The 23,556-nt window shown below is 43.2% G+C and overlaps 1 protein-coding gene across 8 annotated transcripts in view; it reads left to right on the forward strand.

Moving 5' to 3' along the window:
• Positions 1–23,556, forward strand: part of HDAC4 (histone deacetylase 4) — a 208,364-nt gene that overhangs the window by 120,768 nt on the left and 64,040 nt on the right. For all 8 annotated transcript variants that reach the window (XR_794053.3, XM_010713207.3, XM_010713201.3 and 5 more), the window contains 5 exons: positions 2,918–3,039; positions 14,563–14,694; positions 17,475–17,587; positions 21,724–21,840; positions 21,922–22,120. Coding sequence is in view for 7 of the 8 variants with exons in the window: in XM_010713207.3 (XP_010711509.1) it covers positions 2,918–3,039; positions 14,563–14,694; positions 17,475–17,587; positions 21,724–21,840; positions 21,922–22,120 (683 nt within the window). In the remaining variant the exon portion in view is untranslated. The remainder of the gene's footprint in view (positions 1–2,917; positions 3,040–14,562; positions 14,695–17,474; positions 17,588–21,723; positions 21,841–21,921; positions 22,121–23,556) is intronic.

Raw genomic sequence — 23,556 nt, forward strand, 5'->3', positions numbered from 1 at the left:
CCCACCATGCCCACTGCCCACATCCCTCAGTGCCACATCCCCACAGTTATGGAACACCCCCAGGGATGGTGGCCCCAGCACTCCCTGTGCAGCTGTGCCACTGCAGCACTGCTCTGAGAAGAAATTGTTTGTAATAACAAACCTGAACCACCCCTGGTGCAGCATGAGACCATCACCTCTCATCCTATTGCTGTTAACTGGGAGAAGAGGCCAACCCCCACCTCACTACAACCTCCCTTCAGGCAGTTGTGGAGCAGTGAGGTCCCCCTTGAGCTTCCTCTTCTCCACACTGAACAACCCCAGCTCCTTCAGCTGCTCCATATTATCTCTCAGAAGCTTTCACGGAGATCCTGCTCAGTATTTGACTCCATGGTATTCAAACCATTTTGTATATTCTCTAATATATACAGCTCCTGTCTAAATGCAATTGTTTAAGATTGTGTGGTGGACTATAATTTTCAGATTATGTTAATGACAGGCAACAAAAGAAGAGGTTCTTTTGAATTCCATTGTCAGACTGTCCCTCCTGTGGATTCTGGATCTGCTAGGCAGCCCTCCTTGCAGGAGGTCCTGCTCTTGAAGACACTTAACATAAATAAGAGTGACTTAGCAGGAACAAAGATAGAGCACCTCGGGCTCAGCAAACAGGGCTGTTATTTCCCTTGGAAGTTTTCGGAAATGCTCTTGGGAAGTAGCCACTCAACGCAGTAGCCATCGTGAAAGGGAGTTGAACTGAGTATTTGCATGCCATGGGGATAGAGAGAAATAATTACACGTTAAATTATGCCAACATACATAAATGTTGTTGTTCTCTGTGCATAAAACATTCCAACAGAGATACGCGTTTGAATATGTATTCAGTTTACATTGCATGAATATGTTGGAAGTGTCACACATGCTTTGCTGTGTGCACGGGCTTTTGATGGACCTCACAGCCCAAAGAACAGAGAATGCGTTATGTGAAGATATGTACTTCCAGGAATGCCTGCAAACTCGATTTAGTATACAATTTCACCTCTTTCAGAACCTCTGAAATTCCTGAACGGGCATGCAGACCAGTGCATTTTGCTCTGAGCAGTGTAGGGTTTTGGATCCTAGTCCTCAAGCAATGAAATGCATTCATGTTTGCAGAGTGAAATGTCTGTCATTCAGCAACTCCAGAGCACATCTAAACAGGCCCTTTGAGTTCCTGCGCATTCCCTAACAAAGTGATGAAAATAGCTTCAATGTACGTGATTGTTCAGCTTAAGTCATGATGTTAAAAAAAAAAAAAAAAAAAGGAAAGAGAAAAATTCTATTGCCTGTATAGGCAAGAGAAAAATGTGATTGTGTGCCATGGTGGGTTTGAGGGGCTCTTGGCTTGCGTAGCCTGGGCTTCCTGTTTGTGAAACATCTCTCTGTGCAGCCTTCCTATGGTATGAGCAGATCTGGGCAGAGAAAGCGACGTCTGTTTTCAGGAGGGATTCAAATATTTTTCAACGTGGTTCTGTTTTTATTTCAGGTGATGATTAAACTGTGCTGCATATGGGCATTTACTGCTGCCAGTGTGACAAAGGACATGTGTAGATGTGTGCGAGCGCTGATGTGAAATGCAGCAGTGTGAGAACACACAATTATTCAGCCTGTGTGTAGGGAAGTTTAGGATAGAAAGGGGGGAGGATTAGGAAAACGCAGTGAATCATGCTGCTTGGTGAGAACTGCTGGAATGAGATTCTATGCAGACACTGAACAAACTTTTCAGAAGTGTTTGTAACAATCACTTAGAAAGCGTGGTGTGTTTTTCTGCTGTTTTCTTGAAGGGTGTAACTAGAATCGCTGTGCCACATCTCACCCAACAGCCTCCTTCTGACTTGAGCTTCAAAATGTACTGCTCAAGGAATCCAATGGACTGGAGAGTAATTTTCAAATTGAGAATGGCTCAATTTTGTTCCTTAAAGAGCCTTTTAGAGCAAAATATTTTAGTCAAAACCTCTGTGAATGCCTGATTGTTAAGCAGGGTAGAATTTCAGCTCTTTGCATCTCTCAGCTAAGCACTTGTCCTGTATTGTTCTATCATTTGAAGAAGTAAAACAGGGTTTTGATTCTGTTTACTTGAGTTAAAAGCTGAGATTGCTTGACAACTGTATGATTGCCACTTGTATTGCTCAATCAATGATGTAGCTGCTCTGCTAACATGGAAATGTGGAGGTTTCCAGAAGTCTTTACCAACTGGGGTTCATGGCAAAGCTGGACACGAGGCATTAAGTAGGGAAGATGCAGCCAACACGCATAGGTAGGAGGTTTAGAAAACTCTCTTATTATTTAATATCCTTAGCAAATAGCATGTGCTTTCCTTCCAGCAGCCTGCTCAAACAAAGCTTTAAATCACCAGCCTCCAGAAGTTAACCTTGGAGGGTGCTGAGTGCTTTGGCCCGATGCATGCTAAGTGCTGGGGTCAGGGCGCAGTGCAGCAGCAAAGCTGCTGTTGGCCTGCCTAAACATGTGGTCCTTCATGTGCTCACCCTTTGGTTTGGTTTCATCCTTAGGCTTTCTCTCAAGGTTTTATGCAGTGAAGGGGAATTGTTTGTTCATGCTGTAGTTGAGGGAAGCAACGAGACCTGTGCTTAGCTTTACAGATAGAACTTACTGAAACCTAGCTCAAGTATGGCTTAAAACTGTGGTTAAATACATACTAAATACGTGGAGCCTTCTCAGCGGGGTCATTCCAATACTGAAAATTAGGCATATGTTTAGTCTCCTCCCTGTATATTAGCCTTCAGATGATCTTTTAATCTCTTTCTAGTACCTAGAATGAGAAAGCTGGTCCCAAGAGATTTTCCTTTTTATTGTTCAGAGTGGAAGATGAAACTGAACTCTCTCCCTTTATGCTTCACTTGTGTTAAATTTCTCCCTTCTCTTTCTCTCCCTGACCATGCAGGAAGACACAGCACAGCTCCTTGGACCAGAGCTCCCCACCTCAAAGTGGCGTATCTGGCACCTACAATCACCCTGTCCTGGGGATGTACGATTCCAAAGATGACTTCCCACTCAGAAAAACAGGTAATGCTCCCACTGATTTTCTGTGTTACCTGTTGTCTTTGCTGTCACACTTGGTCCTTACATTTCCAAAAGAAAAAAAAAGAGTATGTTGCCAAAAAGCTGTATTTCATGGAGCAATTTATTTAAGAAGTGCTCACACCACCCCACTCTCCTCTCCCCCTTCCAGCTGTCACTGAGCAAGCAGTGTTAGAGAGAGGCTTTGGTTGTGCAGGCTTGCAGAGCTACATGCAGAAGACAGCTTCGTTGTGTGTCAAAGCTTGTGAGATGTTTTCACAAAGTCAAAATTAATACAGAGATCTGCGTGTCTGAAGTCAAAGTATGTTTTGCTGAGTGAGAAAAGTACCAAGAAAAGTTCATTTCTTCTGGGATTTGCATTTTATATACAAGTTTATACTTTAAATAAATAAAAATGTTTCTGCCAGTCAAAGTTGTAGGGACTTCCTGCAAAGGTTTTGGTTCACACCTAGACAGTTATTTCTCAGTTAGGTTTCTCTCTGCATGGTGGCTAAGCAAGTCAGTTATTTCTCAACTATATATTATGTAAACCAGTTTGTTTTGTTTGGCTGTGGTCCTCAGCTCCATATCACATGCCTTAGCCAACACTGCCTCAGCTTCTAACTTGCAGGCTTGTGATCTTCAGCAGCCAGCTCCCTTCAGGGAAGAGCCGAGCTGCAACAAGCTCACCCCAATCTGGGGAGCTCTGCTGCTTGCATGGATGATGCAGATGATGGTGCATGTTGAAAATTGCTTCAGAATAGGAAAATCCTGTCTTGACTGAGCTTTGTGTGTCCCACAGGTGCTTCTAGCTATTTCTCAGCTGTGTTTTGTGGACCATTAAATGTACAGGGATGAGCACTGGTTTTTGTGATCGTTCTGGTCAGGAATGGGCTGGTATGTTAACGAGACCTTTCTATGGATTTACTACAGCCTTTGGTCAAATTGGCTGTCCTAAATCAGTTCCCAGGAGCTGGCTGCACCTCCATTTCCTTTTAGGAGAGGTGTAGGTATTCTCACAACATTTCTACTCCTAATAGCTGAAAGTCAAGTGGGTCTTATGTGTCCTCATCATGATTCTCATTATCTCTGTAAATTGATGTGAAGGTGGATTATTTTGTTTTTTTTTCTTCTTTTGTCATCTGACTAGAAAAACATAACACTTGTGCACTGCTGCCTTGTGCCTCCTGTCTCCCAGGTCTGTGCTTTTGAAGGCATTTTATGAACAGCTTCCACACCATAGTACCTGTACTGCTGGATGGATCTGTGGATGAATTCCTGGCTGTCACTCAGTAGATGGTTTTCCCAGTCACTAGGCATGCTGGGCTGGGTGGCAGGTACCAGACACATCAGCTGCACAAGAATCAACTTAAGATGGGAAAGTCCTTCCCAGGGTGAGGGCTCTTCCTGTACACACCCTGTGCCTTCAGGGTAAGTGACGACAAGAAAGCAGGCTCTTTCTGCAGGACTCCAGAGGCAGAGAGGGAAACAGAATTTGCTGAAGTGTAGGGCATCCTCTAATCTCCATTTCTAGATAATGACAAGCCAAACACTGCGTTAGGTGCCGGCATCTGCTGCTGCCTAGTCAATGTTGGAGACAGCCAGAGTGACGCTGTCTGGGCCTCAGGACTTGTCCTTGCATGGAGAAGGTGAGTGCTGCTGGAGGGCTGCCCTCAAAGGAGATTTCCTTCAATTCTGGAGCTGTCAGCACACAAAGATGTGCTTTGCATACATATCTGCCTGGAAGAAGGAAGGCTGGTCCTGGGCTGCTAGCATCCACTGATGCCATTTGCTTCTTCTCTGCTGAAGAGTGTCGGTCTCCTCTGGAAATTCACAGCATGTTCTCACAAGGAAGTGTCCCTTGGTGTCATATCTATTGCACAGGGCTTGTGGACAGCACGAATCTGAAGACCTTTCTGCTCTTTTGAAACCAGAACCTCCACTTTGGCGGAGCGCATCTTAGCAGCCCCATGGCAGGAATGGTATTTTAACAAAAACCTCCCTCTCTTTAGGGCCATTTCTTGCAGTTTTAATTTGAGTATAGATCATCCTTCTCACTGCAAATGCTGTAACAGTGGATTTCTGCAGTAGAAAAGAGTGTCTGCACATACTCCTGTTGTTTCCTAGACTGAGTTCTGATTAAGCCTCTGGCTGATAAAACTGTTGTCAGACAGAGTGAATTAAAGAAGATAAACGTATCTAATGGCATTATTAAAAATCATTATTTTAAAATAGGAGGATAGTTAGCTGATTTTGTTTTTCCAGAACACCGATGCTTATTCTTTGTGGCCACTGGCATTAATCTTCTGGGGATTTGTATGCAGTGCATGCAAGTTCCCTTGCAAGGTTCAGAGGAGACCTTTTTTGTTGTTTTCTTTCATTTTCCTTTCAATGTAACAGCAGTTCAGACTCTAACACAGTGATATCCTGCAGAAACCCCATTTCCAAGAATGTTAAGTTGCTTGGACATTAAAAAGAGCGTGTCCAGCAGGTCGAGGGAGGTGATCCTCCCCCTCTACTCTGCCCTGGTAAGGCCTCATCTGGAATACTGTGTCCAGTTCTGGGCTCCCCAGTACAAAAAAGACAGGGATCTCTTGGAAAGAGTCCAGCGGAGGGCCACAAAGATGGTGAAGGGCCTGGAGCATCTCCCCTATGAAGAAAGGCTAAGTGAACTGGGTCTGTTTAGCCTTGAGAAAAGACGACTGAGAGGGGACCTGATCCAGGTTTATAAATATCTGAGGTGTGGCGGCCATAATGGTGAGGCCAGTCTCTTTTCAGTGGTACGTGGAGACAGGACGAGGGGAAACGGACATAAGCTGCAGCATAGGAAGTTTCGCACGAATGTGCGTAAGAACTTCTTCACGGTGAGGGTGACGGAGCACTGGAACAGGCTGCCCAGGGAGGTTGTGGAGTCTCCTTCTCTGGAGATATTCAAGTCTCGCCTGGACGCCTACCTGTGCGACCTGGTGTAGGGAACCTGCTTTGGCAGGGGGGTTGGTCTCGATGATCTCTAGAGGTCCCTTCCAACCACTACAATTCTGTGATTCTGTGATTCTGTGGACTCCTGAACAGCCTGGTGTAAACAAAAGGCAGGGAAGGCTGGAGCCCATCCTAAATAAAGTTCTTTTTTACAAGTGAGCTTTTCAGATTTTTGGCACCAGTCAAAACTCTGGCTTTGTATTTGTAATTTAAAACCGCCATATCACGTAGTCCAATTTTATTAAATTAGATTAAATATTTGCAGTTCAAATAACAGAGTCCATCACAGCACAGTTGAGATTAGCAGGGCTGGCATCAATCCAGTGTCATTGTTAGGGACGGGGGGACTGGGGACGCTGCAGGAAGGCACTTGGAGCAGTGATTTCTGCTAGGGTACGTTTCTGGAGTTGGCAACACGTTCTGCATGTTGAGAAATTGTTCAGAAAGAATGAACCTGTAATTGTAGTGGGTTTAAAAGTGCTACCCTTCTTCGCTCTGATTACTTAAAGCATTGCAACGTGGAGTGGTGTATAGCAGCCCTCTGCGCACCCCTGGGGATCGCTTGGTAGTGGAACACTCAAGTGTGAATGTTGCATCAGAGACGTGATCAGCTGGCCACCCTCTCTTGAGTAAAAGTACATGTGTGCGTGAGCAGTGTCCTAAGAGTGCTTGGAAACAATCAGCATGTGAAACAGCAGACACTTGCAGCATGTTCCTAATGCATCCTGCCACCTGAAATCCCACCCCCTCTGGTTTGTTTTAACAAATTATGTCCTGGTTTGTTGGCTGTTCAGGTTCTGCATGAGGTTGTTGTGCTGCCAGGCTCTGGCTGGTACAGTTACCAATGGCTTGAACTTGCACTTAGCCTGGCTGCAGGGTGTTTCACTGAGTTCTCTCTAGCTGAACCCTTTGTGGCTTTCTCTTCCTTAACCAAACTAAGAATAGTTTGGCTGATGCCATTCATGCTTTTCTCCTTTTGCTTTAAATAACTTAAGATAAGGATTTCTTATTTCCCCATTTGTGTAGTTTCCTTAACTACGTATATGCATGCTTCCTTTGCTGTATGCATGATCTTGACGTGCTGTTAATTAGGAAGCTGGAATGGCCTACATCACAGGGGTTTGTGAAAGACTGAGGAGCATTGTTTAACTTGTTAACATGCTTTTTCTTTTGCTTTTGTGGGATTTTTTCTTTGCTTGTTTTTTAACATGCCATGCAGGGTTTAGCCATGTTCTATCAGACACTAGCTTTCCTTCTGGCTTCTGCAAAGGGGCGAGGATTCCTCACGTTCCTTGGAACTTGACAGCTAATCAGGATTTCTAATGGAAGCCACAGCATTTCAATTAGCTGTCACTGAAATCAGTAGTTTTGCCAAGCACAGCACCTGCTAGACTCGCCTGGCCAAATTGCGTTCAGCTCTCTGAGATTGCATGGTCTGTGGATCTATATTTAAACCTGACACCAAAGTGGGGAAGAAAACCATTTCTTCGAAGAGCTTGTAAACGATGTTCTGCGAAACTGTAAGCATGAATGTGCCTGCATCCGCAGGAATCATCCAGGCAGGCTGTGAGGCAGGCCCAGGTCTCGCTGTGATTTTGCTTCTGCTGTTGGATAAGGAGCAAGGGACAGCTACTTGGTGTGCTTGGCTCAGACCCTGCACCCACTGTCCCAGTTTTGGAGAATCCAAGGCTCTGGCTCCTGCTTTTTGCTTTGCCTCCAGCCTCATTGGTGGCTGCTTTGGGGCGGTGATGATCAGGATGAGCATGGAGATCTTAGAGAGGCAAAGGATTCCTGTGGTCCCAAGTGTGTTTGCACTGCAGAGCCATGGAGTAGCGTCTCAGGGTGTGAATTTCCACTATTTCCAAAGCCAGTCTGAATGTAATGCCAGACTGGGAGCTTACAAAGACATCTTTGGCAAGTATCTGTCTCTCAGTTTCCTGGCTAGGTAGTAAATGAGCGTGTGCATGTGTGTGGTATGTACTTGGGGAGAAACAACAACTGGGAAGTGTCACAGGCCCCTTTTTCAGCTACTGTTCACTGGGGACCAGGAAAAAACAGGGATCCTGCACAACAACTCAATTCCCAGCAATGCCTTTTGACAGACAAAGGAGAACTGGTTATAGGTCAAGTACTGTGTCTTGGAGCTTGTGGTAAAAGCAAGCTGTCCTTAACCTTCACAGCCCACTCTTCTCCAAGGAGAAGTTTGTGGCTCAGCATTGTCAGGGCCTGGCTTGTGCACCTCTTCACTGCAGTGACTTCTTTCCAGGAGCAAAGCAAGGCGCAAATTGAGAGCTGCTCCTTGGACTTTCCCTTGGGTAGCACAGGTGGAAGGCCACAATGGCTGCTTGTTTTCTTGTACTTCAGCAGCTTCTGGGAGATACCACAGAAGGAATCTGAGAAATGCATCACCCGTGCTGATCCCAGCAACCACTATAGCTTTCAGCCCTAAAAGGGAGCTAGGTGTTGTGGTGCTGGATCAAGATGGATGCTGGTGAGGAGTATAAAGGAGGAAGGCATCCAGCATCTCACCCTGGGCAGCCTAATTCAGCTGGTGGCAGCTCTGCTCTTGGCAGGAGTTGAACAGGATGGGCTTAAAGTCCTTCCAACCCTAACATTCTGTGTTTCTGTGATGCTGTTGGTTTCCTTGCAGTGTTGCTGACGCACAGAGTTGTTGGAGCTAAGCAGGTGAAATTGTTCTGAGCTTGTACTTAGAAACAATAAAGGGCAAAATGAAAGTCCATAATTAAAATACTGTATTTGTCAAGAAAGGCACAAATACCTCTGTGAGTTCTGATTTTGGAACGTTCTGAGTGGTTTGTTTTGTGACAAAGATTGTTTAGAGGAAAATAGAGTAGGCTGAAATCCTGGTGTGTAGTGGGAGTGTAATTTAGAGAAATCTTTGAGCTTTATACAGTGTGGAGCATCGCTCAAGCTGAAAAGCAGTGTTGCTCTCCACCCACCCTGTCCTCCCTGCCGGCGTGCTTGGGGGTCCTGCCCCCCGGCTGTGCTCTGCGGTGTGAAGGCTTCTATCTTGTCATAGACAGTGTGCTCTGCTCCAAATGAAGAACGTCAGTCCAAATCCAAAAATAACTTAATGAAGAAAAAAAATCACTTATTGCTGTAATGCTACAGAATAGCTCTTCAGATCAGACCATTGACATTTCAGAGAACAGAACAAACCAAAGTGCAGCTGGAGGACCAGCAAATGCTCTCTTTATTCCCTCCATCTCTTCTGAGGGCCGCACTGGCATAATAGGGAATTCAGCTATGAAATGTGCTCCATGGGCTCCTGCGCAGTGCTGAGGTTTGTTTAGAAGCCAAAGGAGGGGTCACCCCCTTTTCTTGCTCAGGAGCTCTGCTGAAACAACCAGGGTGCACTTCTAGCATGAGTGTGAGGAATCCAAAAAGGGAAAACTGGAGTTTTCATTCACAGCACTTTTGGAGCAAATACCTATATATGTGCCCAGGTTTGTTTATCGTAGGAGTAGCCCAGCACCAGAGAGAGGCACAATGCTGGAAGGACAGGACAAGGAGGTAGAAGAAGGCAAGTGGCATGGGGCTGCCAGCACCTGTGGCCCTCCACTGTGATCTCTGCTGCTTGGAGCTGCTCTCTGCCCTTGTGCTGAGTCAGCCCTCTCTGAACGAGCTCTGCAGCTTTTTGGGTCTGTATGGAAATTCCATGTTTGTCTCCTTCCCTCCTGCAGAGCTCAGTGCTGTGTTAAACACCTTACTGGAGAAACTCATATGCTGGACTTCATTTTCTTCCTTCTTTCACTTCCTTATTCCCTTTCACATCTCTTATCTTTCCTTCCAGATAATACTTTGAGCGCTGCAAAGTTGCTGTCTTTATTTAGACTTGGAAAGGGGAAGACAGAGACAAGATGTGGCATTTCCATGTGTTTGTTTTTCTAGTCCAGTTTTGGCTGTTCACGGTGGAAACCTTTGCAGCACTCTGTGACGCTGCCTTTCTGCATGATTCTATAGTCAGGCACATGACAGTGAAGCTGTAAAAAGTGTGAACGTTGTGTGCTCAGCTTAATGAAGCCTCCTTTGTACTGCTTATATGCTAAGACTACTAAGCATGAAGAAATGCCAAGTTAGCCTTCAATAAGTTTTCATTTTAAGGACACAACCTTCCACAAATATACAAAATAGCCTGTTCACAAAGCTCTTAAACAGTGCTTGTGCCAACACACAAGAGAAAACTCTGCAAATATCATCTCCAGCCCTTCTAATGTATCTGTATTCCAAGATGGACTCTTTCAGGTCATGCTCTCTAGCATAGTACCTAGCATACAAAAAATTGAGTTTGTTTCTGCAGAAGATCCAGGTCGTCTTGTTCTCATTGTCCTTTCTAGTTCAGGAATTTGCTGCTGCTGTTTGTGCCCTGTGGTACCTCTCTCCTCTGGGTACGTTTGTCAGGGATCAGATTCTTCTCCTCTATACCAATGTCTGGGATTGGAAATCAAGAATGTGAGCACCCCTGTGGTCTAGAGGGATTGTGGTGGAACAATCCTGTGGCTGTTAAAGCTTTTTGCTCAGCCACTGGTGAATTTTGCCATTGCCAGCTTTACCAGATCCTTCTGACCAGTTGAGGCAGAAGATCCAGTATTTTTGGGGAGAAGAGGCAGACACTAAATTGCATAACGTGTGATCCCTCCTACCTAAACAAAAGATCATTTGTCTTCATTAAGATTCTGTGTTATGCAAAAGGCCTGCTTCAGACAGGTTTCTCTGTTCCTCTCCTTTGTTTAGCCATGGGGTAACCTGGACTCTAGAAAAGTGACAAGGTAATTGTGTTGGCCTTTGCCTGACTGCTGTGGCTTGGAATGTGGTTTAAAAAAATAAAAAAAAAAAGAATCATAGCCTTTCTCAATCCCCAGCCCCCAAAATTAAGATATGCGAGGACTGGAATTAGAGTTTTCACGGTGCATTGTTTGCTTTTTTCGTAGATGTGTAATGGGAACAGGGCAAACTCTGCCCAGGATTTTGTGTTTTTAACTTGCATAGACTTAATGTCAGATTAGTTCAGCAGCTTAGTGGATGCAGTTCCAGGAAGAAAACAATGAGAGTGACATAAATGTTGGAGAATTGGATTACATGAGTCCTGCTGCAGTAAATGAAGTAAAAGAGGGGTAACTTGGGTTTGAGTCTGTGAAAACTAAGGAAGCTTTTGGCCTGTGTTCTAGTTATTAATTTGCTCAGAGAAAAACAAAATATTCTTTGAATAAACCCCTATTATGGGCCAAATTAAGTATGTCACTGCTTAAGAAATCCCACTGGCTTCTCTGAAGCTGACTCAGACTTGGCCCTGTGCTTCATTTCTTTGCTAAGCAGGAATCGAACTGATTTTTTAATAAATTCACAACGTTTGTTTAAAATAATTCACCACCTTAAGCTGTAAAAGACCAGTATGTTTTGGTTTTCAGTTGAAAGTTCTCCATGTTACAATAGTTAACAGTCACTGGGAACAACACTTTGGATTTGAAGCCTGAAGGATGAGCCTCAAGAGGTCTTCAGTGGAACTGGGGTTATTGAAAATTGAATTTTACTAAACTGGTATTGATAGTTGTGTGTCGTAGAATTGCTCAGATTGGAAAAGACCCTAAAGATCATCAAGTCCAACCACAGCATCATCATACTACCCTAACTCTAACAACGGCATAGAATCATAGAATTGCTCAAATTCATATGTTGCCTAAATTCAGAATTTATACTTCTGAAGGACAGCTCTCTTTGGTTTAAAAACTGTTGTTTAGAAGCTGTGAATAAGCTGAAATTACTGTTCTGAGTTTTGGAAAAGCCTCTTGAAAACTTACTCTTTAGTTATGAAATGTGGTAGAGGTACATTCTTTGAACTGGAGGCTGTTCTGCACTGCTGGTGCTGAGTCTTAATTCCCTCACTTTGGGTTGTATAACACCCAATTAAAGGCATGTAGGGTTTATGCTTTCTGAGGTCTCGATGATATGTTAAATTTGGGATTATATTTGGGAGAAAAACTCAGAGTTCTATCATGGAACAAAGGCAGGGATTGTAACTAAACAAGTGTGGTTCTTAAGTAGACATTTTGTGTTTCAGAATTTGGTCCTCTGCCTGGGGGAGCAAAGCAGGAGTACACAGGGTACTTCAACCTGAAAATATTTCTGTCTGGCAAATTATCACGTACCATTTTGGCCGTAACTTCTCTCTCTTAGGTTTGTAATGCTGTATGTTTGTTCCTTTCCTTCTACACGGATGGATTTTCTGCTGTGGCTGTATGCAGGGGGCATATCTGGTAGTGCTAGGTAAACTGTGATCCCCAGATCTGTCCTTCCTGATGTCTTTTAAGGTGTTTCCAATCCATTCATTCTCTGTGCCTGAGAATCATACAATTACTCATCTGTTCCCAGCAGAAGACGTACGTCAGATGAATGCCATGCACAATATAAATCGTGTGTGAATGAAATTCACACCAAAGTACAGTTTATATTGTCATGTTTTTCTTTGTCAGAAGATAGATCCTTGCAACAGCTGTGGCATGGGCTTATATTTCATTTACTAGCTGGCAGTGCAAATGTGTCTAAAATGGAATGGATCAGCATCTAGCTGTGACACATTCCCATTTATTCTTTAAGATCTTGATAGTAGCATCTCAATGGTTACTAATCAATGATACTTGCAACATCTTTAAAGCATGTAGCCTGAGATACTGAACTCCCTCATGTCCAAAGACAACTTTAAAAATATTAAGGCCAACTTCAGCTTTGAAGAGAATTTTCATACAGGAACTAGTCAGAGCACTCACTTGTATTTTATCTAGTCCACTCCTCTAATTTTGTCCTCCAAGCAAATGACAGATTTGCATTCAGCCCCCTGCCATTTTATATGCAAATGTCCTATAAGATGATTCTCTCCTTTGCTAATGCACTTCATATTGCATTTTAAGCACCATCTTGATGAGTGACACTTTTTTTAGTGCTTCCTTTATCTCTTACTGGCATTTTTCTGTCCCAAACAGTCATGAAAAGCTCTTTTTTTCCCTTCCCAAAGTTTCATCAAAGAACTGTTTTGATGGCTTAACTTAAAGCATTTGATCTTGAATTCATCAGCTTCTGATTTTTGAGCCCTGCAATTAACACGGTTGGTCTTGATCTTTTACATGACCTGGTGGTCAAAGCCAATTGTAGGGAAATACATCCGCAGCCAGACTTAGGTAATTCAAATCAGTTTGTAAACCCCATTTTAAGTCTTCTAAAGAAATGCAGATTATTGGGCTCGGAGTGCAGGGAGCTGAGTGCGTTGGTAGTTAATGGCAAGAGCACAGGATTTGCTGGTTCAAAGGGATTAAGCTGCCGAGTTGTTAAGAGACTGAGGAATGGAAAAGATTGGGCCAGCTCACAAATCTCATAACTGTCAGGAGCCCTCAAGCACCGAAGCAGATATTTTGTATATGCTCCAGAGATTGCAAAGTTTACAGAGAAAATCATCTCGCAGGAGGAATCTTGACTTAAGGCTTCATTACCTTTGTAAGAACCTGATAAGCTGCACAGTACAAAGGTGCTTGGTGTTGCTAGCTGCCATTAGCCCAGAGATATTAGGGGATCCCAGCAGTTCTGCTTTGACTTTTAGAGAAATGGAATCCCAGGATTTGGGTACAGAAGTATTTATTTAAGAGGATATTTCAGCTGTGTGATGTACACAAAGCAAGTCAGTCTGTGGTCTCAGCAAACAGATGCACACCCACTCTGGGCAGCCCTGAATTTTCAAAGTATTTGATGTGTTTCCTAGATACGGTGTAACTCTGTGGCCGAGATGGTGTAATCAAGTATCTCCCCAAATAAATAAACCTCCTCCTCCCTGCCCTTGGCTTTGACACTGGCCGCACTCCCATGCCCTTTTTCTCCGGTTGCTGCTGGTGCTCATTGCATCCCAGCGTGAGGTGCTCTGGGGAGCTGAACCAGTGAGAAAATGTTTGTGTTTTTTGTTGTGGGATTTGATTTGTGTTATCTCCCCTCCGTCTCTCCCGGTGTCCCTCCCAGGGCCAGCTCACATCATGGTCTGGTGACTCCAAGGGTGTGGGGCTGCCCATTGCACCAAGCCATGGCGGGCAGCCTCCCAGTCCCACAGTGTTGCTACCTGCTGACCAAACAGCAACATCTCAGCTGTCTCATCTATCCCTGTGTTGATTTTTAGATCTCGCTAAGTTAGGTTCCACCTCTGGCCTGGGAGAAAGTTGAGCAGTAGCAGGAAGCGGGGGAGGTGAATTGATGCTCTCTGGTCTGGTCCAAACGAGTTCACAACAGATTGTAAGACACTGGAGAGACAATGCTGCAGAATGGTTATTATTTTTAATTAAAACAGTATTGACTTTCATTATCAGTGAATTCAGATACTGCATAGGCGGGAAACCGTTCATTATATTTAGAAGTCATTGCTCCAGATACACAGTGTGAAATAACTATTTTTCTTTAGGCTCTGCCGATGCTGAACTGTAACCTAGCTTTTGCACTGAGTAACACAGCTACTGAAATAATATTAAAACACTATTTGCTTTTCCTCCTTTTGTTCAGCATCTGAACCCAACCTGAAATTACGATCCAGACTAAAGCAAAAAGTTGCTGAACGACGGAGCAGCCCCCTGTTGCGCAGGAAGGATGGCCCAGTGGTCACTGCTCTGAAGAAGCGCCCGCTGGATGTCACAGGTGTGTTGGGCCAACAACAACAGCTGCAAACTCACTGAAGGTGTCCCTTTCCAAAAGCTGTTCTTGCATCTGGCTAATTTTGCAGTCTGGATCTCGTGTGGGTCTTAATGTTGGAGAAGGGTATAGCGACAGGGAAGGGGTGTGGTTTTAAATGAAAGGAGTGGAGATTTAGATTAGATATTAGGAAGAAATTCTTCACAGTGAAGGTGGTGAGGCCCTGGTGCAACTGTCCAGAGAAGCTGTAGGTGCCCCATTCCTGGCAGTGCTCAAGGCCAGGCTGGATGAGGCGATGGGCAGCTGGTCTGTGGGAGGTGTCTCTGCCCACAGCAGGGGTTGGGGCAGGGTGGGGTTTGGGGTCCCTTCCAACCCAAACCATTCTGTGATTCTACAATAGTTCACTAGTGGGTGATGCAGGTGTGTGCCAGCAACACAAGTCCTCAGGTACCCATCTATAGAAACAGCACTGCCAGCACAATGACCTTTTTTTGAGCTACATTTAAGATATGTAGACAAATATAGACGTGCCACAGGACTGCTGTTTTCTTCCTGAGCATTTCTCTGATCTTCAGCAACTGGTGGTTGAGAAATAAAATTTCTCAAAAGTAATTCTCCTAATATACGTGGGGAGGCCATAACTCATAGCTGTCTTTGTCCAGCAGTAAATGCTTTACAACCTTGGGATGTTTTTGGATTTGGGAAGATTGCCATTTTTCCTTGTTAAGTAATTATGTTCCAGTTTTAAAACACTTAAGGCTTTTTTATTTAGTATATATATAGCTGGTATTTTTGACTACATATTTACAGTTCCTTGTTGAAAAATAGTATTCTTCTGAGAGTGAAATTTGTAAGGAGGGCTCTGAGTAAACTGGTTTGGATAGGTCACTATAAAGTTAATTCTTAGCACCATCTAGGGATGCCTCTGTGTAAGTACCACTATGTGACTGCTTTTTCTTTCATCTGGGTTTTAAGGCACGCTGTCATGACTCACCCAAACTCCAAGTGAGCTCTCTTTAGGTTTCAGGAGGTCCTGGGGCAGCTGTGTGCTGCTCTGTGTCAGCACCTCTCAGCTTGGAAAGGAAATGGATTTCAAGAGCTATGTATAATTTATATATATGTCACATAGCTTTTAGGATAAATCAGGCCCCAGTGTCTGACTGTGTGATCCAGATAATGCCTTCAGAGATAGCAGTGGAAGCTGCTGCTTCTCTCTGGGCACAGAGCTGGTTCTGGAAGGCAGCCTGGAGTCTGCCTGGAGAAATATCTGAGCAAAGCTGAGCAGGAGCAGTGCTGTGCTTAGTGCTGGCTCTGGGTGCACAGATGTGAATGAAGGGGGTTTGAATCTCTGCTGGAGCAGTTATGGTAAGAGCAGACTTCTGAGTGTAACATAACTTTTAGCAGTCCCTCTGCAAGGGTAAGAAATCACTTTTAATCCTTGAAGAATACATCTTCATAGAGTCAAACTTTGAATGTAGTAGTTTTCCTACATCTAGGTGGTATACATGAAATCTACTACATTGTTGGTAATGACATGGTACCAAAAAAACCCCACCAAAAGACTGTTCTGCATGCAGTCAGAATGTTTTTTCATAGAGAAGTTCAATGCCAGGTGCTCAATTTGGTGTTACTCATTGCTCAGCTCTTGATAATGAGAAGCCTGCTAAACACAGAGAAAAAAAAGCCAACCAGACATCTCTGATAATTTGTTGAAGGTCCTTGCAGTGAATAGCAATATATACAAAATAATGCTACTAAAAGTAGTTAAGAAATCCTCTGAGTTGTAACAGTTGGCTTTTATTTCTTCTGGGGCATCCTAGAGCAGTTATGAGACTGCTGCAGCCTGAACCCTTGCAGCTGCTGGGAGATTCTTTTGATGTTGGGTAAATCCTGTGCCTGAGGGTGGAGGAAAGCTCAGAACAAAAAAAAATGTTTTAATGTTATTTACTTTACAAAAAAAAAAACGAGAAACACTGGAAGTTGTGCCATGCACAGGGTGAGAGATGTGAGGAGAGAAGTTTTCTGGCTGTTGCAATTCCATATTCTGGTTTTGTTTGTTGTTAGTTCTACATAATTAATGGGGAGGCTTTGATTTCAAGCTGGCCATCTCTGTGGTTCTGGCTGGCAAGTTCACAGGGAGTGTGTTGATAAAACATAGCAAGGTGAGAGAATTTTCTGCAAGTCCTGATGATAACAGAATTATCCGGGGCATTAATTTTGCTTTAGGTCTTCCAGTGAGAAAGTGGTTTGCTCTCAGAGTGGAGAAGACTTGCCAAAAAAACTTGTCTTGAAGCGGGTTTAGTCTCTCTTGAATCCAGTGGAGTTTCACCTGGCTTTTTGTGAAACATCCATACTGAAATGGTTCCCTTTGAGGCAGATGCAAAGTCCTGCACAAGTCATGGTGACAGGGAGTTGGGTTAGGACTGGAGGCTGATGAGGTTTAAAGAAACGTTCTGGAAAAATGATGCAGAATAATCCCACATAACTGCTGTTTGGCCTCTGCAAGCTTTCAATGTCTTTTATCATCTTCCAATTGTATTTAAGGTCATGAATACTCTTTTAAAGAGAAATCCCCATGAGGAGAATACATAAATAAGGTAAGTAGGTGCTTGGAGAAGCCATTTGAAAGTGTGTATCGGTGTTTTAAGAGTCCTGTGAAAATTTAAGGAGGAGATGGAGAGGAGGGTTGTCTTCCTCCAAAACAAAACTTGAGGGATTGTTATCTGTCTGAATATCATCTCAGAGATTGCTTGTCATGCTAAAAGTTGGTTTTGGATGTGTTTTAGACTCTGCATGCAACAGTGCTCCTGGATCTGGTCCCAGCTCTCCAAACAACAGTTCCAATAACATCAGCGCTGAGAATGGAATTACAGGATCGGTCACGAGTATTCAGGCGGAGGTACAGAGCCCTTCCTTTCTCTGAGTTTAACACTTGGATTTCTAATCAGATTGCACAGAGGTTTAGGTGTTGGGGCACACAGACGGGTGTGTGGAACACTGCAAACCCCAGATCATGACTTGGAGCAGACTTGGGGAATTACCTCTCAGGCTGGGCTGACAGGATGCATTACCTGTTTATTAAATCCAGTTTGAACCAGCTCAGGAGCTGCTTGTGGTAACTTGTGCTGGTTTTATTCTGAGTGGAGAGTAAAAATAGAGTGATTTGACAAGGTAAAACACGAAGAGCATTTCCTGGTCAAGCACAAGGGTTTTAATATATTGGGCATCCGTTCTCATATATTGTATATAGGGTGATCTTGCTCACAGGAGGTTGCTATGAGTATGGCTAAAGCAGAAAAGGATTAAATAGATTTAACTTTTTCCTCCCCATTTAGGGTTGAAAGCGTGTTGGCAGATACCATGTGCTGAGGTTTGCAATCCCATAAGTTCCCACTGTCACTTGAGGCATCTGCAGTGGCTGTCAGGGGCAGGGTGTTGGGCTGGATAGAAGGGCTGGATTCAACACAGCACTGTGTTCGGTGTTACTGAAGCCCGTCTTTTCCTAAAGGCATATTATGGGGTGTAGGCTATGTTAACTGGCCCTCACTACAAGCCTTAGAAAACCAGGTTGACTGTGTCACGTCATTGGGGCATTTCTTTTTATCCAGCTTGCCATCAGTTGTTCTCCCTAATGAATATAGCATCTGTCTTACAAATTTTCCTTTTATTTTTATTTCTGATGTAGTGGGGAGGTGGTTGAGTCATCCCTGGATGTGGTGCTCAGGGATGTGATATAGAGGAGGATTGTTAGAGATAGGGTAATAATGGTTAGGTCATGGTTGGACTTGATGGTCTTTAAGATCTTTTCCAACCTGAGTGATTCTGTGATTTTACATAGGGAATATGCATCCCACTCTATATTCTCCCCTGCCGACTTACCCAAAACTTGTCTTCATCCACTCTATAGATATTAAAGGATTAAGTTGAGTATTGTGAAGGCTGAGCAGTCTCAGTCTTAGCTTGGCCCTGGAAACTGGTGTTGTTCTGAAGAAACGTGATTTTTTTTAGATGCACTCTGTTTAGTAATTCGGAGCAGATCTCAGAAAAGATGTTGTGAGTGGGGTTGTTGGTTGGGTTTGTGAAACTGAACTGCAGGCACTTCCTAGGTATGTAGCTGTTAGCCCCAGGAGGATGAGTGCTCATCTACCAGCTTTGCTGATGCAGGAGCTGTCAATCTTATCTATACTTAGCAAACTGCAAGCCTCTGAGCATCAAAGGCCACCACCTTCCCTTCACTTCTTTTTGCAGCTGTATTGCAGTGGCTAATTCACATCAATACCACTGCATGGGAGGAAGGAAGCACCTTGAGTTAAAATTTTAAAAAAGAATAACATGTCATGTACCATTTTCTTATACAAAAAGCAGGAAGAAAATGTAGTTGTTAATCTCCCTGAAGAGAATGCATGGGGTGTTTTCACCTTTTTCCTTTTTTTTTTTTAATAATGAATATATAGCATACAAAGGGTTGTGCAGTTTTAACGTTAAAGCTGTCCAGGACTGCATAAAGTGTATTGGATCACTGCCATCATAGAACAGAATAAAGTATAAATCACTGTGTGATGGCAAACAGGACGTTGATAACCCATCGTACAAATTGTTCTCCCAACATTTCAGACATACTTGAATGGCTCAGCTAAATGTCCTAGTTCCTTGCAGTGGTTTGGGGGAAAGTGGCTCTGCATTTTGTGTTGCGTGAAACTAGCTTATCCTTTTGCCTGGAGAGGTTTATTTGGGAAAAACTGGATGTGGCAGGGTTTTGGTTTCTTTCGAATCCTCTTTGGTGTAAGAAATATTCCCTAGCAGCCCAGGAGAATAAGATTTGATACTAGTTGACCAGGCTTGCATTATTGTTCCCACTTTTGTGTAGAATATTTATTGAAATGCCTCTGAAAAATTAGTGTTGGCAACCTTCTGTTCTATGCTTACCTTTATTTTCTAATTTTAAGTGAGAAGTGTGTCCCTCTGCTTGTTAGTTTGCTATGTCATCTCTTGAACCATTCCAGGTATGTTGGAATGTGGTATTGGACTTCATTACTGAAGTTCAAGTGCTTGCCTTCTGAATAGAAAGACTCGAGCCCTCTGCCTCCTTTAAAAAAGACAATGCCTATTTTTAAATAATGTTTTTTAGGTCTGCTTTTTTTTTTTTTTTTTGTCTTGGAAAGGTACGTGATATTCATTGCCATTGTAGCTGGTAGGAGCCTATAAAAAGTACTCGATTACAGGGGAAAATTGTGCATGCTGAAATTGCTCTCTTCTGTGCAATTCTAACATTGTTTGTGTACAATCCAGAGATGGGATTTGTATATTTAAAGTGATGATAATGCTGCTAAATATCTTATGCTTATAGTGTCAAGCTGCTGTTTTTCTCATCGTTATTTTTAAAACAAATCCCCAGGAGATGGTTTGAGGCACAACTACACTTTATCGATTGTTCAAAGACAAAATGGATGTTGGTTTATTTCGTTTACGGTATCAGTAAAATATTTCATTACTCTGCTGGCAATAACTATCTTGCTCTCAATGTGGCATGCTAACATTTTGTGTTATTTAAATTAAAGGCAAATTGCCAGTAGTGTTCAGAATTACTCAAAAAAAAAAAAAAGTGTGTGGGTATGCACAATCATACGCCCTTAGCAGGTACCATTCAACAGCAAAATGCTCTTTTCCAATTTCCTCCGTTGTGGCAGCAAATTTGTAACCGAGATCTTAAAAGCAGATTTACTTTTTAATATATTTCCCATAAGCTTGACTGACATTAATGAAGGTACAATAAGACAAAGGGAAATAAAAAATTCACTCTGCGGATGAAATTTCGCACAGTATCATATGAAAGTTAAGCAGATTTGCTGGATGGAATTCAGACCTGGTTGGACGCTGGGACAAGGGGCTGCAGGTTTGTGGCACAGTGGCACAGCAAAGATTGCATCTGCAAGCCCAGCCCAACATCCCATAAAGGTGACTCATGCAGTCATGGGAAGGTTTGCTCTTCCTGCATGGGCATCTCTAACCGCAGCTCACAGAGTTGGGCTCTGCTATTAGAGATAGAGATACAGATTCTGGCCCACCAGAATCTGTGCGAAAACCAAGGAGGCAGGATTGCTTCTGAAGGTTGCTGTGCATTACTTGTTTTTCAGTATTTTTTCTTATTTTAGTGCTCTTTTTTTCCCCCCTGGTGGTTGCTGCAGTGATGTTATTCACCACGTTTCACCTTTTGAGAAAAACAGGTTTTTGTTACCCAGAGCTGGCCCAGTCTTGCAATCAAGGAAATAACCTGCCAAGTCCCATTTCCTCACATAACTATTTAGGCCTGAAATGTATAAATCCGTTATCCAGATCTCTTATACTATGGGTGTCATTGTAACATACTAGATTAAACAGTATTACTTTTTTTCCACAGCAGCAACTGAGTTAAAATGATAGAAATTCCATTGAAAATCTTCCTGAAATCTGAAGGCTGTTTGATTTAAGCTGTTTGCTTAAGTTTTACTGAAGTTGATTTAAGTGAACAGAGCACTTGTTTCTTAATAGAAAAATCAGGCGGTTTAAAATAATGTAATTTTTATAATGGGCTTTCTACCAAGTATTTCAAATCAATCTCATTTCGTAATTAGGTGTTTCTACTTAAGTGTTCCTGCTTTAAATGGCCACAAGGTAATTCAGTAAATCTCACATTTCATCCTGAAAATGGGGGAATAGTAACATAAAAAGGCTTCTTGATGAAATTTTGAAGTCTGATTTAAGCTAAAGCACACTGGTAAATAGAATAAATTGTTTGTGATTTGCTAAAGAGAACAGCCACCAGAGTAATGCCTGTCTTATTGTTACGGTAATCTGTTGTAGCTTTAGAAGGGCAAACACTCTATAGAAAGAGAAGTAAGGCTGGATCTGAAGCTCCTTCTTTCAGTATTCTCAGTGTCAGAAGTGAAATTTCCTGCTCTGTACTGTCCTGATGGGCCCTCACAGCCGCTGTGCAGTGTCCTCCCTCCCATCGGTGGTACAGTCTCACTGAGACAGTGTTCTTCATTTTGTTTGCAGACCAGCCTGGCTCACCGACTGGTGAATCGTGAAGGCTCTGTAACACAGCTTCCACTCTACACTTCTCCTTCTTTGCCCAACATCACACTAGGACTGCCTGCAACTGGCCCTTCCAGCGTAAGTGATGGGGAACGCGGGCTTTGAATTGGTGCTTGATTTCTCCCTTAACCCACCCTGACCTCGCCTGTGTGTTCGCAGGGAGGATCAGCACAGCAGGATGCTGAGAGACTTGCTATCCCAGCCTTGCAGCAGCGGATCTCTTTATTTCCTGGCACCCACCTCACTCCCTACTTGAGCACTACAACGTTGGAAAGAGATGGGGGAACCGCACACAACCCTCTTCTGCAGCACATGGTCTTACTGGAACAGCCAACTGCACAAACTCCCTTAGTCACAGGTGAGCACGTGGTAGATAATGTGCTGAGCCTGACATGCAGGGTCTTGAACATTATCTATGTGTTTTGTTGGTTTAACTTACAAATTTGTAGGCTCTCCACTGTATACAATGAATACATTTCCAGCTAGGGTAATAACCACACCATCCAGAGGCAGGAGGAAGATGCCTTGTCAGTTTGGCAAAATGAAATTAAATAGCATTAACTTGCTATCTCTGCTTTTCTTATGCATGTAACAACTGTAAGAATATCATTCGAGTTCTAGCCACTGTGAAGAGGCGACAAAAATGCTGTGTCTTGTGATTACCCTTCCCATTTATCACTGATGGTTTCTGTTCCATGTCTAACAGAAGCACTCATTTACAAAATCACAGATTAAAACACTGGCTTTTTATCATTATTACAAATGGCAAAAAACGTGGCAAAACCAACTGTGTTCAAACAGATTGTATTTGTTTGTATATGTTACATTTGCAGTATGTTAATTGCTTTGAATCACTCCCTGTGTCATGTTTTCAGAATTAAGTACCTGTGGGAAGGCGTATTTCTATAAATAGGGTTGATTCAAAGCAATATTTCCCAGTAGGACACATTTCTGTTTTACAGTGTGTAGTACTGGGACAAAGGATTTTCTGCTTAACTTACAGACATGTTGATTTTTAATTTTTTCACTCCATTTCTAATGGAAAATTTCTTGGATGGTGAGACCCTGGCAGAGACTGCCCAGAAAAGCTGTGGCTGCCCCATCCGTGGCAGTGCTCAAGGCCAGGCTGGCTGGGGCTTTAGGCAGCCTAGTCTGCTTGAAGGCGTCCCTGCCCATAGCAGGGGTTGGGGCTGGGTGGGCTATGAAGGTCCCTTCCAAGACAAAAAATTCAGCTCTGAAATTACTGAGAGATGTTGATTGCTGAAACATTACAGCACTGCGTTTGAATCATGTCTGGTTTTAAATTCGAATTCCAGGAATATACATGGGGTTGCGATGGCGATAAGCTTATAAGCATGTACATACGGTGAATCTGAGACACAGAAGTGTGGTGTTAAACCAGCACCCTCAGAGCTGTGAGAGTGCTGTGTGCAGATTCCCTGAGCCTTAATGTAGTTTTCTGTTGCATTCTGCCATAGTTATTATGATGTGATGTTGTGCCCAGAGTCATGATATGGTGACATGTCTCTTCACCAGTTGTTCTTTGACTGAGAGCTGCTGATGAAGAGTCATTGCAAAAGACTTTTTCTCTTATCACCAAAACTTTTCTCCATTTGTACAGGTATTTGCATTAAAGAGCTCATAGGGAGTGCTGTTCTGTTTCCTATTCCACCTCTCTCAAAGCTTCCATCTTTTTACAGTCTATTATGTGTATTCCTTCTAGTCCACCTGCATTGTGTGGTGTTTTTAGAGCAAGTACAACTTGTAACAAACTGACACCAAGGAGAAATATTC

The sequence above is a fragment of the Meleagris gallopavo genome, chromosome 7 (assembly GCF_000146605.3).
Source record: "Meleagris gallopavo isolate NT-WF06-2002-E0010 breed Aviagen turkey brand Nicholas breeding stock chromosome 7, Turkey_5.1, whole genome shotgun sequence".
Lineage (NCBI taxonomy): Eukaryota > Metazoa > Chordata > Aves > Galliformes > Phasianidae > Meleagris > Meleagris gallopavo.